We start from the raw sequence: 13,668 nt of genomic DNA, 5'->3' as shown, positions 1-13,668 counted from the left end.
ATATTAACAGAGCAAAACTTGGGGTTTATATAATTAAGAGGTCACATGACTCTTCCTGAAAGTCGAACTGTTTATACTACTTAGTTGAAAGTGAGGGGGGAAAAGGGATTATAGACAAAGGAGAAAAAATAAAAAAGGTAAGTAAGGAAAACCATTCTGCCAAAATTGATTTTGAAAGAACTTACTAAGAGGCTAACCCTTTCGCAAAAACTTTCCCTAGCACAAAGTTTATCTGTAATGGAAATCAAATATATATATTTTATAAACTGGTATGTAATGTCTTGGGAACAAAATCCATGAAGTGATTATGCAAGGACCTACAGAATTCGATACTAGCAATAATTGATTTCAAATAGACAGCTCGTGAGAGCAACTATACTACCCGCAGGTTCTAAACTTTCCAAGGGGGAAGAATACAGCATAGAACTTTAGAGGTGAAAAGAAGAGGGATTAGAAATCTTCTAGTCTGAACAGATCATTTAAAAATGAGGCAACTGATGCCTCAAAAGGTAAATGGCTCACTGAAAATCACTGCATCTAATAAGAATTCCCTTTAAAAGCATATTTCTGTGTGTTTACTCTCTATTGTGCCGATACCAGGAGAATCCCTATCTCTCCTTGTCCTATTTCCTAACACTGCAATAATTTGGGCCCTTTTTTCCCCACATTTTATCCCCTTTTAGTTAAATGACACTTCTTTTTTATTGTTTTTAATAAAATCTCCTACCTCTTCCTAGATCATCATGAGTGTATTGGGACAATAATAACACAGTGAAAGATTTTGGAATTCTTAGCCTTTATCAACTGCTCCATCACTCGCATTCTTTTCTGTGGCTTATTACCGTTGATTTCAAATTTATTCTGAGAATTTTCAGATTTGAAACCAAAAAGGCATCATCATCAACAAGACACTGCTTGTTTGAAGAGATGTGCTTTACTGATATACAGTGGCTATGACCCCTAAGTTTAAAGTTATTATTATTTTTAAAAATTTTATTTATTTATTTGAGAGAGAGAGACAGCGAGAGAGGGAACACAAGCAGGGGGAGTGGGAGAGGGAGAAGCAGGCTTCCTGCTAAGCAGGGAGCCCGATGCGGGGCTCGATCCCAAGACTCTGGGATCATGACCTGAGCCAAAGGCAGCCGCTTAACCGACTGAGCCACCCAGGCGCCCCTGAAGTTATTATTATTAAATAAGTGTTTAAAATAGTATGTATTTATTTAACTTGAGAGTTTGAGAGAACAGTCAGTGGAGTTAAAACAAATAGGAACTTTGGAAAGAGATAATAAAAATTACTTTGAAGTGTATACATAAGATCCTTGGAGTCAGTAGTAAATAAAGTTTTCCAGAATGGTTTGATTTTTCTGTGAGAAAACATGCCAGACAACTTAATTTATTTTAAATGGGAAGAATGTACACCCACATACTTCATCATTGCTTGTCACATTTCCACATCCGTCTGTGCCTGGTTTTCGGGTCCCATCTGGACAGATGGCAGTAATATTAAAATAGACGCCTTTTACCTGGTTTTCCACCTGAACTTTCACTTCTGAAATGAGTTTCTGCAGAGACATCATTTTTTGATTGTATATCACAAAAGTTTCAAACGTAAGCAATTAAACAGAGGCAAGCTTATTAAACCATTCTAGATTTAATTTTTAACTAAATCAAAGTCTGTCTCTATAAAAGGATAAATAAATGTGGTGTTTCCACATAATGACCCAATTATATTTGAGATACATAAGAAGTACTGAGGGATTAGACCATCTGCATTTAAATTGTTCTATTTTTTCACATATTTCCATGACTGTGCATTTTGATGACTTTAAAGATATTTCTCACTCAGCCTGTTACAAAAATAGTCATTTTAAATCCAACAATATTTATATTTTGTGACAAAATTTAAATAAAACATTGAGAACACCTATATTGTCACAAAGGGTAAATCTTAACAGCTTAAAATCTGGAACACATTTCTGACATTTACACTATTAAATAAACATTTCCGTTTCAAACACTTTAGGCTACCATGAAAGCTAAAATACCTTAGTGATACAGCATTGAAAGGTAAATTTTGGGGAGGGCATTTCTATACTGTAGGCATAAGAATTACCTGCCTGATATGGTCCTGTAAATTCTCCAAGAATGGTGACTAACATAACAGAAAAAAAAAAAAAAAAGGAGTGGCCTACAATTTTTGCCAAGTCCCTGGGGCTTGCTTGTGTCAAATTTGGTCTAACCCTTAATACTGAAATGGGACCACTTACTAGACAGAAAATCATTCACTCATTCATTCATTTTTTCAATTACTCAAAAAATATCTATGTAAAACTTATGTATCAAGCACACACAGATTTCTTCCAGCACAGTCTCTGGTTCCAAAATGTCTAGCTACATTAAATATATACTGAAGATCTGTGTGTGTTTCATCTCGTAAAACGGTCTACCACATGCAAAAATCCTTAACTTATATTTGTAAACAAAAAAGATGAAGTATATACCTAAGGAAAGAGTGAGTAGCAGGATATGAAGAAAAAATATTTTCTAATGGCTTCTAATTTTTTACTTGAGTAAATTTTCATCTTCAACTGTATAATCGATAAAGAGATGTGTGCTTATTGCCTGATAGTTGACCATGGTGGTAAATCTAGAACAAGATACTTCTTCAAATTAGTAAATTTTATTTGGATTAGATAAGACTGTGTTAGCCACATTTTTAAATCTCTCAGAGAGCTCATCCATTGTAATCACTTAATTGAACATTCTCAGCAAACCAACAGAAACTTGTAATGGTATATAAGTGGTGTTGATAGGGTGATGGTTTGACAGATCAGAAGGAAATTCCTAATACAGTGAGTCTCTCACTTTGCCCTTCCGAAGTTCTTTCTCTTAAAAAGTTAACCTTGTTACACTAATGTTTTTCACTTAAGCAGGGTGTGAAGACAAATATCTAAAATTTTGTCCAGTTTTGAGATTTAGAAATTAGGCTCCAAACACAATATTAAGTTTCCTTTTTAATATCTAACAAGTACAGAGGCAGAATTTATTTTTTTAATGTATAATTCTGTTTGTATTCAATATAATTTACTTTTCATTTCTTAATTTCAGCTTAATTTTTTTGTCATGATTTTTATTTAATTTAATAAAAAATAAAATGCAGTCACATTCACCATGCACTAAATTTATATGTGATTTTATAAAATTCTTAAAAAGGAAATGCAAAAAATTAGAAGCTAGAATGAAATTTTTTTATTATTTTTCCTCAATGAATTGTGAATTATTTCTGTTGGACTGTGAAGACAAAATAAAATTTCAGAAGAATTTTTAAAATATACATATACGTAAAATAACAGAATCTCAACTTGAGATTAATTAGCCAGAGTAAGTCTTACTGGATTTGCCAGTATTTTCCCATTGTTTAAGATTAATCAGAACTGCAGTTAGCCAAAGCATTGAATACCTATCCTGGGCAAAAAAAGAACATAAAACCAAATGCTGCTGGTTCCCTTTCCATTAATACAGTCTGACACACAGGCAAGTTTGTCAATTTATGTTCCTTGTTTGGAGTAATAAATGGGTTCATACTATAAAAATAAAACCTATGGTGATTTCTAACACTGCACATTCCCTCCTTATTTTGATTATTCCTGGGAACAAACTGCAGATGGGAATGAAGTGTACACGTTTCATCTTCCTTGATAAGAAGCTCCCCCCAGTCCTAATGTTCTTTTGTAACAGTGACAAACAAAAATAAAGATGGTCTTCTTTATTTCATCCAACATAGTTTTCAGATAAAGAACAATTCCTTGGCAAAAAAAAAAAAAAAAACCCTCACAAGATTTATTTTTCTTTTAAAAGAATAAAGTTTAAACAAGTCCTTCATTTTCTATCCCTTGTCTACTTCCTGACTTTCCCTTTTGTGTTCAAGTAGAAGGCACAGAGAAAATAAGAGAAGCCTGAGGTTGTTCACAATGCTTGGGCTACTGTGTATACTATTCATCTCTAGTGTGTAAGAAAGAGAACCAGAGAATTTGGGAAGTGAGACTTAATCAGTGGTCCCTAAGTTCAAGGTAGAGTAAAGCACACTTTTGGATAGTTTGTAAAAAAAAAAAAAAAAAAAAAGCAAAGAAAAAAAAAGAAAGAAAGAAAAACAAGTGTTATCACACAGAAGGAAGCACCTGAGGCCTAGAGTTAAGAAAGACCTGGGTTCTGGTCCTGATCCTTTTGCTTGTTTGACCTTTGGTTAGCTTGCTTAGCTTCTTTGAGGTTCTATAAATACAAAATGGGAGTACTAACATCTTCCTTATGGATTGGCTGTGTGGATTAAATGAGGTCACGTATGGAAAGTAACTGTTTCTGGGTGGTATTAAAGTAACAATCACAATTATTACAACATTTTAACAGTGATTATTCTATCCAAGAATGACCTACGCTGAGAGAGCTGATGTTTCTATAAATCTTTGCATTTGGCACTCACTCTTCATAGACTAGGGACAGCATACAACTGTCAATTCAATAAAATAGTATACCTCTTAAGGTGATTGTTTTAATCAAACTAGTTTGATAACACTGCTAAAATAACTGATTAAACAATCAAGTGATTAATCTAGGAGACCCCAACAGAGTCCTCTCAGTAATCTCTATATCCCAGATAGGTCATTTTCAGAAGACAGTTTGCTGCTTTAAACAGTGTGGATTTCTTTATCTTTATGACATAGGAAATTGTGACATTTCTGATAATAAAGTATGTTTTATAGCCATGATTTGGTGACTAATGGAACAGTTGGTTTAGAAGAAAATTTAGATAGGCTCTAGCCCAACTTGAGTTTACTGTCAATGAGATGGTGAAGTTAAAGAAAGCTCAAGTGAATTTCCCAAGGTTACATGGCTAGTTAGTGATAGAACCAGGGCTAAATTCATGTTAATTTTTAACCTAATTTTCTGCCCACCGTTCCGCTCAAGATGACAGGGCACTAATTTGTATCTTGCCATAGAAACTGGGGTTAAAAGTTTACACAGACCTGTACCTTTGAAACAAATAATACATTATATGTTAAAAAAAAAGAAGAAGATAGTAGGAAGGGAAAAATGAAGGGGGGGAAATCGGAGGGGGAGATGGACCATGAGAGACTATGGACTCTGAGAAACAAACTGAGGGTTCTAGAGGGGAGGGGGGTGGGGGGAAGGGTTAGCCTGGTGATGGGTATTAAAGAGGGCACGTATTGAATGGAGCCCTGGGTGTTATACGCAAACAATGAATCATGGAACACTACATAAAAAACTAATGTCTTACACAATTCACAGCAAAAAAAGAAAAAATAAATTACGATGAGAAGAAAAAAAACTAATGATGTATGGTGATTAACATAACATAATAAAATAAAATTTAAAAAAGTTTATATGAAAAAATTGTGTGTAATATATACATACCTGATAGGCTTCTACTACCAAATTATTGAGGTTTGCAGCCTTTGACTCTATTTCACCAGCAATGGTGCCAGGCAAGAGGGGTAGAAGGTCCTAGAAAACATACCAATAATATTTACTTAATGACAGTAGTATACAGTGGCTCAGTAATCAACAAATATTAAAAATTCTTAGAGTTATAAGTGGAAGGTGAGCCATTACATGAATGAAAAAATATAAGATACAAGAAAAATATAAGCAACCAAGTAGGGCACCAGACCACATACACCTGAAATGGGAGTATGTATGTATATGTGAGTGAGCTGTATGGGTGCACAAATTATACATTGACCTAAAAACCCAATCAAAGTACAGACCAGGATTTCCCAAAGTATTTTCCATATTCCATGGAACATAGTTATCAAAAGAATTCTGAGGGCAAGTTCTGCATATGGTTTCTTCCACTTAGATAATCAAACTGCACATTTGTAAAGGTTCGAGAAGTCTTGGAAATAATTTAGCAGTATTTGTTGCAGCATTTCCAACATTTTAAAATTACAAAACCCTTTTCTCATGTAACATATGTAAATATTTTGCAGAACTAATGTTCTGTGGAGTGACCTTTAGGACATGTTGGCCCAGAATGGAGAAAAAAAAAATCATTGTCACAAGTGGAAGCTTCATGGAGTGGGTATTCTTCCTGGAAAAAGGACCCTAGAAGACTGCAAAAAGAATACGACAACGGGGTCCCAGAAGCAGTGTTTTGTTGGAAATGGGTCCCACGATGCTGCCAGAGTGACATGTCTGCAAACATCTCTTCTGTTTGTGAGTCTCATCTAGCCTGAAGGATTGTGGACAAAACCAGTATTATTCTTATGTAGCAAAGCTCTGACTGGGTCAGCCACTTTGCTGGCTCCTCTTGTTCCTTTACTGGATCACCTAGACCAAATCTAGGTATGTTGTTACTGTTGAAAACCAAGCTGATGTTCCCCAACCCAATCTATTATAAGAATATGACCATGGACCAGAATAGAAACAGAAATCCAGACAAGAAAGGTGTAGTTGGAATGTGAACTATTTTTTACCTGATAAAAGTCTTCTCCATTATTGTCACAGTCAGTACCACACTAAATATCAGTCCCCACACTTGGTTCAAGGTGTTACATAGATAGAACGTATATGTAAATGCTAATTTAAGACACTGTGTGGTATACATTAGTTAATACATTATTAAATTCAGATTGTACAAAGTACAATAACTCTAGAATCCTTACCTGGGGATCTAAAGAAGTATTCTAATTTCAACTACCAATGCAAACATTTTAATTTTTATTTTTTAGGAGTTAACGTACCTTATACCAATGAAACTGTTTTCCTTGAACTGCAAAGATGACATTAATGTTGTTGTCTATTAACTTTTCAGAAAGTTGGCCTAGTGAGGGATGTTCCTGCAAACGATAATAAAAAAAAGAAGGGAGTGAAATATAGTAGCTCAATCCCACACATACCCAAACATCCATTATGAGGAAAACCATATGACTGACATAAAAATGTAGTGTGTTTGGAAGGATTATGGTTTTATTGGAGGCATCTAAATTCCTTAAAAAAATAAGGTCAACATCAATATATTAAGGATATTTTCTAGACAAAAGCCCCATAAAAACCTTTAACTCAGAAAAATGAAGAGGGCTGATTCAACGTTGTGCAAAGTGTGTTCAGCACCTAACTTTGGCCTCACAGTTCTATAACTGAAAGATAATATACTATTCAGAAATAGAGATACATTAGTGACAATCATATTCTGAAATTTAGTACAAGTGCTGAAATGCAAATATATGCATGTATAAACATAAATACATAGATATTCAATATATAACATGATATAGTATAAACTTTGTTTAGAAGCAGAAAACCCTGTATTCAAATCCCAGGTTGTCACTTTATGATAAAAATTCTATCTCAGGTCCATCCTCTGTAGCATGTCAATGGTTTCTGCCTTCCATGATTGCAAGCAATCGTATGCAAGATGCTGATCGTATGTGATCTATTTAGTGCAGCTTCTTACATATACTAGGTGCTCAAAACTAATAGCAATTATCATGATTTTTATTTCCAATAGCTTATATAAGATGTATACAGATCTCTCAACTTATCAGTATACTTAACCTTTTGGTCATGTGACATATTATAAATCTGTTTTACTTTGATAAAACTATGCACAGCCAACTGTGACATTCTTTCTGTTAATGAGAAAGCTGGGGAAGAGTAGGAGAATGGGTATACAATTTAGTAAATATGAGAAATCAGCCAACTATGGAATGGTATCTAAAGTTATATAGTTAGACATGGTACTTGATATTTTATCCTTCTATAAATGCTCTTCCAGAAATTAAAGTGATCTCAAATAACAACTTCATAACTAGACACTTCTCGGAGGGATGATGTCAAACTTCGCCTACAGTGGTCCTCACCTGTTCACTGTTGCTTAGTTGCATTAGCTAAGTTGCAAATTAGGATCAGGTGACTGAGCCTAATTAGTATCATGTGATTCAAGTTCAAATAACTAGTTTTTACTCCTCCTTTCACCCTCCAATGCTAATTGTGTTTTCTTTAAGGGGAAATTTTGCTAAACCATCTTGGTTAACATTTCTGTATTTTGGCAAACTCTGTGAACTTAGTAAAAGAGCTAATTTAACTAGACTTTCCTGTATAGCCTAAGTTCTGAGACCCACATATTAAACTTACATACATAGATATAAGATATAGCCTTGGGTTTAAAAATACTATCACTCACATGAGTAACTGCTAGGATCTGATTATCTGTGCCCTCCTCTCCAAATTCACATGTTGAAATCCTAACCTCCAAGGTGATGGTGTTAGGAAGTGGGCCTTTGGGAGATGATTGGATCATGAAGGTGGAGTCCTCATGAATGGGATTAGTGCCCTTACAAAAGAGGGCCAGTGGAGAAAGCCACCTTGCCCCTTCCACCACGTGAGGTGGTGAAAACATTACAGCTAGAAGGTATCTTGTATGAACTAGAAAGGAGGCTCTCCCCAGATCCCGAATCTGCCAGTGCCTTGATCTTAGACTTAGCAAACTCTAGAACTGTAAGGAATAAATTTTTGTTTATAAGTCACACAGTTTAAGGAGTTTTGTTACAGCAGCCTGAATGGACTAAGATAGTAACCATAACAATTACGTTTTATTTCTATATAATCTATTATTGTTCTGGTAGAAACAAATCAGATTTTCATGAACTTCATTTAATGTGATATGAAACTAATTTATGAAGAGGTTAAAGAATTATTACCACATGGATTTGCATAAGAAAAATTCTGCCCAGAGCAATTCTTAAGAATATAATTTTAAAGTAATAGAAAATCAATTCCCAAAATATAAATTCTGCCAGATAAATTCTTATGCCTTGCTCCTAGTACTATGTATACTCTTAAAATAGATTTATGACAGTTTCCATAATGCTAGTAAATTAAAGAGAACAAGTCAAGGATGGGTAAATCTAGTTGTACTGGGAATATTTTTTTAATGGCAACAACTACTTTTGAAATATTTTTGTTTTGACAAAAAAATAATCAGTTTGCCAAGCATTCCCCCTTAATTTTAACAACCATATTTTAAGGAAAATTTAATCCATATGTTTTTTAACTAGTTTATACTTAACTCACATAAAATCAATATTTAAAGAACAGTTCAAAATGTAAGCAGCTTTTAGAGCCTTCTTAATCTCTTTCCCCTTTTCAAAAACAGGAAGTCACGTTGACGAAAAGTACACAAAATTTAAATCTAAAAAGTTCTAGTTTGGTCAGAAGCTCATTAAGAAGGTCAATTGGATTTTTAAATTTAAAAGAACACTTTTTTTTTTTAACCCGAGAAAGAAATCTGTTTTAAGAGAAAATTCCAGCTACTTTGAGGCAGATTTGTTAAAATTACAAATGTTTAACAGATGTTTTAATAAACCACTGTTCACAGGAGAACTGTGGATTAATGGTCATTTATGAAGCCCCTTCCCCTTTCCTCCATGAAGCATATTATCTTTTAAATATTTTATCTTTTGTGTCTTGTATTTCACTAGCAGAACGCTCCCTCTCCGCCAGCTGTCCCATTCTGGTGACGTCGCTCCTTTTCATCTCTAACTCCCCCTCTGTCTAACCCATTACATATTGTTTCTCTGAACTCTGAAAATAATTAACGGAGATAACAGGCATTTCAGGGGCAAAAGGGAGAAGGGAAAGCAATGTGCCAAGACAGCTGCTAAGTATTTAAGGGCAAGAGGATTCCTTTCACATTTTTCTTATTCACCAACACCTTCGCAGTGACTTGTGGGAAATAACTTCTAAATGTCAGAAGGAAAGAGGAGGTAAGAAAGATTCACTGGGAGCAATTGCAGTTAAAGAGATAATCGTGTAAAGGTATATGAGAGAATTTTAATAATGTGCATAAATAGGGACCAAAAGAAGAAGTGTTTAAGATTCTCTTCATAAAACAACCTCATAGTAAAAATTTTTATAAGCTAATAGAGAATATGATTGAACTGAAACATGTCATTTAATGGGAACATTCTATATAAATATTTTCATCATGTTTGGTTTTTACTGTGTCATTTTGCAAACCATTATTTTTTTTCAGAGTTCATTTTCAGAGTCATTATAAAAGCAGTGCCAGCCCAGGTGTTTCTATGTGCAATCTCTGCTTTCAACTTAAAGGAAAAAAATAAACTAAATATTGTTGGCAGAGATCATTCCCTGGCTATTTTTCTTTGAACATGAGAAACCTTCGAATTAAGTCTATTCTAAAGTTATTATTGAAGTCATTACTGTTGTTACAGCATTTACAATTTAAAACAGTTAAAAGAGCAATAAGCTGAAATCAGGCATTTTGTTAGTTTTTAAAGTTGTAACAATATTTTTAAAAACTCAATTGCACCTGGACTTAAAACATGACTTAAAACTTTCTACGTGCATTCTACCTAGTTGACATTTCCTTTACTTTTCTGATTGTGCATGTTAATAAAACCCAGTGGTGCTTAGTGAAAGACATTTCTCTAAACTGGCCTTATCTCTTTAATTAATTTTAGAAGCTATGTTTTATGTAGTGTTAAGTGGAGGAAAAAAAAAGTAAATAAGGTGAAAAGTTTTATTATCTGCTTTAGGTGAGCCATATTAGAATTAGTTATTATTCTCATAATTACAAATCAGTGATTTCCATGAAACTAAATAAATACTAATTCCCTTAAAAGGATGGTTTTGGTTTAGATGGCCTCTCCATTTGACTTTCAATAGCTATTGTGCTGTTAAACCTCAGTCTGTGACAAAAGGTAGTAGATTTGGGGGTTAGTCTAGATTTGTTTTTCATTAGATATAGGATTCAGTATCATGCAAAATTAGGACTACTGTATAAACTTGGGCTTAAGAAGTACATTTTTAAGTGTTCAAAACATTTAGAATAATAATTATTTTGGGAAGACTTCAGAGCTGAATATGCTTAAAGCTATTTTTTTAAATGACTCTTAATTTAGCTTTCCTTCAGTATCACCAAAATCACTTGCATTCACTGGCTTTCTGAAAAGCAGCTAGTAGTCAGTATGAAAACTGTGGTGTAGGGGGCAAGCTGGAGCTCTGGGAATCAAGTCCTGGGCAAGATGTTTACCCTTCCTCTCCGCTTCATCCGTCCTGGATGGCTATGATGATGTTGACTCTGTCAAGTTGATAGGGAGAGTTAATGAGCTAAGATATGTGGAGGGTCCAGCACATTGTCTAATTCAGGGTCAGTAGTAATAAATGGAAGCAGCCAGCGCAGCGTCAGATTAAAGCACAGCAATGGATTCTGGTATTGGATAGCTTAGGTGTGGATCTTGACTGATATTTGTATTATCTCAGTGACCTTGCATAAATGAATCTGAGGTCTCTAAGTTTCAGCTTCCTTATTTATAACATGGGTTATGGTGAAGACTAAATGAGATAACATAAACAATATGCTCAGCACCGTGTTAGTGCAAAATAAGCGCTCAATGAATTAACATTTTTATTAATATGTGTCTGAGACAAAGGAGGTGAAAAGCAGAAAAAAAGACATTTAACACTTTCTGAAGTTATTTCTAAGTTATTTCTTAGTTATAGAGCAGCAAAAATGATTAACAAGTCTTTTTACTAAAAGATTAAAATTGTCACCTTACATGGAACGCTGTCTAATAACATTAATTATAAATGAGTCTCCCAGACATTTGAAAATGTCAGAAATAACCCTTTCAGAAAAAAAGGAACACAAATATAAAACTTTAACTTTTGTTAACTCAGCAGTGTTATGGATTAAATTAGTCAAGTATCCTCTCAGGCTCCCTTTCTTCATCTGCAGTTCTGGAAAAACTGAATATAATTCCAAGTAGTTGAGATACATGGTAAAAAAGAAGGCTTCCTACAGAAGTTGAATGTCCGACTCTTGATTTCTGCTCAGGTCATGATCTCAGGGTTGTGAGATCCAGCCCTGTCTTGGGCTTGGCCCTGAGCATGGAGTCTGCTTAAGATTCTCTCTCTCCCTCTCCCTCTCCCTCTCCCCCTCCCCGCTCTCATGTGGGCTGCTGGGCTCACCGGCTTGCACTCTCTCTCTCTCAAAAAAAAAAAAAAAAGAAGGCGGCTTCCTAAATGTCTTACTGTAAGTTAGTAACATGTTAAACATAGTTATATGAGAAGTCACAAAGCAGAATATTGACTGTTTTTTACCCATCAGGAAGCAAAACTCTTTGGTAATGCCTAATAAACCTTCTGCTATTCAGCTTCCATCCTCTAAGGTGGTGACCAATTCAGCAGCTAGTATATCCAAATGAGCTGCAGGGGAGGGAATGAACTATGAGGCCAGCAGTAAGGGAAATCTGAGGAGTTATATGATAGGAGGGCTGAAGAATCTCTGACCATAATATGATGAGTCACAAAAAAAGGCTGAGTCCAAAAAGAAACACCAAAGCTAAGCTCCTAAATTTGTTTAGGAGTATGGTAGGATGTTGCCTATTTGCATGTCTCTATCCAGAACAGAGTCACAGCGACCTTTGAAAATCCATTAATAAGGGTTCATTGCATGACTGGTGTGCCTCTTCCAAATATTTGCTCCTTGGCTCCCTTTCACCGTTACTAGGGACCTTTGTATTATTCTTGGCTTCCGCCAAGGATGGGGTGAATGTTGTAAGGAAGGCTCTGAGGGAGGTTGAGAATCAACCCTGGAGGAGCTGGGTGGGGAGACAGGTTGAAATTCCAGACCCTCAGTATTAATAACCTTCTTCTACACTATTAATGATTTTTATACTAATATCTACTGTATTAGAAAGAATTCCATTATTTTAAGCTGCCATTATTACTAGATAAATTATAAAACTATATTACTACTCAAATTTTCATTCTGGAACTTGGAGAAAAAGCAGTGGAAAATGTAATTTATTCAATAGTATAACATTATTTTCCAATGGCCATATACTAATACATAATAATGTGTAAAGAGAAACTATTTTAAATTACATCTTATTTATTCATGTGAACCAAACTATGTGCTTTATGTCTTCCATAATAAGTAAGACTGCAACCAGGAAATTACAGCAGAAATTATGCCAAGGACTTCAGCACTCTATCTCTTGTACTTTTCCCTTGAGACATTGTGGCAAAGATTTTAATGTAAGATTGAACTGGATTGAGCCCCAGCTCTGCTACTTATTAACTTTTTAGCTCTCTGTCCTTAGTAAACTTACTTAAGGACTTCTACTCTCAGTTTTTCTGTTTTGTTTTGTTTTGTTTTTAAGGATAATTATGACCACCCTACAGAGTTGCTGTGAAGATAAATTTGATAGTGTATGCAGTGTTTTCTTTCTTTCTTTCTTTTTTTAAGATTTTATTTATTTATTTGACAGAGAGAGACACAGCGAGAGAGGGAACACAAGCAGGGGGAGTGGGAGAGGGAGAAGCAGGCCTCCCGCTGAGCAGGGAGCCCGATGCGGGGCTCGATCCCAGGACCCTGGGATCATGACCTGAGCGGAAGGCAGACACTTAACGACTGAGCCACCCAGGCGCCCCTATGCAGTGTTTTCTATAGTGGTTTCAGCTAATAAAGGTAGTTGTTATTATTCTGGAATTCACATTGACCCTCATGAAATAGCTATGTGTACAAATAGTAGAACTCTGGCCCATGTAATTTAGTCACGTAAAAGGTCTTTTATCAGTTATTTCCTTTTATAAATAAAACAACCAGAGTCTTAGACCAAAAAG

General features: G+C 34.9%; 1 protein-coding gene across 1 annotated transcript in view; it reads right to left on the bottom strand.

The window, feature by feature from the left end:
* The window catches only part of ITGB8 (integrin subunit beta 8), a 77,218-nt gene that overhangs the window by 14,312 nt on the left and 49,238 nt on the right, over positions 1-13,668 (bottom strand). Inside the window, exons 7-9 of the mRNA XM_035020712.1 lie at positions 6,759-6,854; positions 5,431-5,520; positions 1,428-1,562 (exon numbers count right to left, since the gene is read on the bottom strand). Coding sequence (XP_034876603.1) covers positions 1,428-1,562; positions 5,431-5,520; positions 6,759-6,854 — 321 coding nt within the window. The remainder of the gene's footprint in view (positions 1-1,427; positions 1,563-5,430; positions 5,521-6,758; positions 6,855-13,668) is intronic.

The sequence above is a fragment of the Mirounga leonina genome, unplaced genomic scaffold (genome assembly GCF_011800145.1).
Source record: "Mirounga leonina isolate KUSES-001 unplaced genomic scaffold, KU_Mleo_1.0 Mir_174, whole genome shotgun sequence".
NCBI classification, from domain to species: domain Eukaryota; kingdom Metazoa; phylum Chordata; class Mammalia; order Carnivora; family Phocidae; genus Mirounga; species Mirounga leonina.
This window is presented reverse-complemented; position numbering and strand designations above follow the sequence as displayed.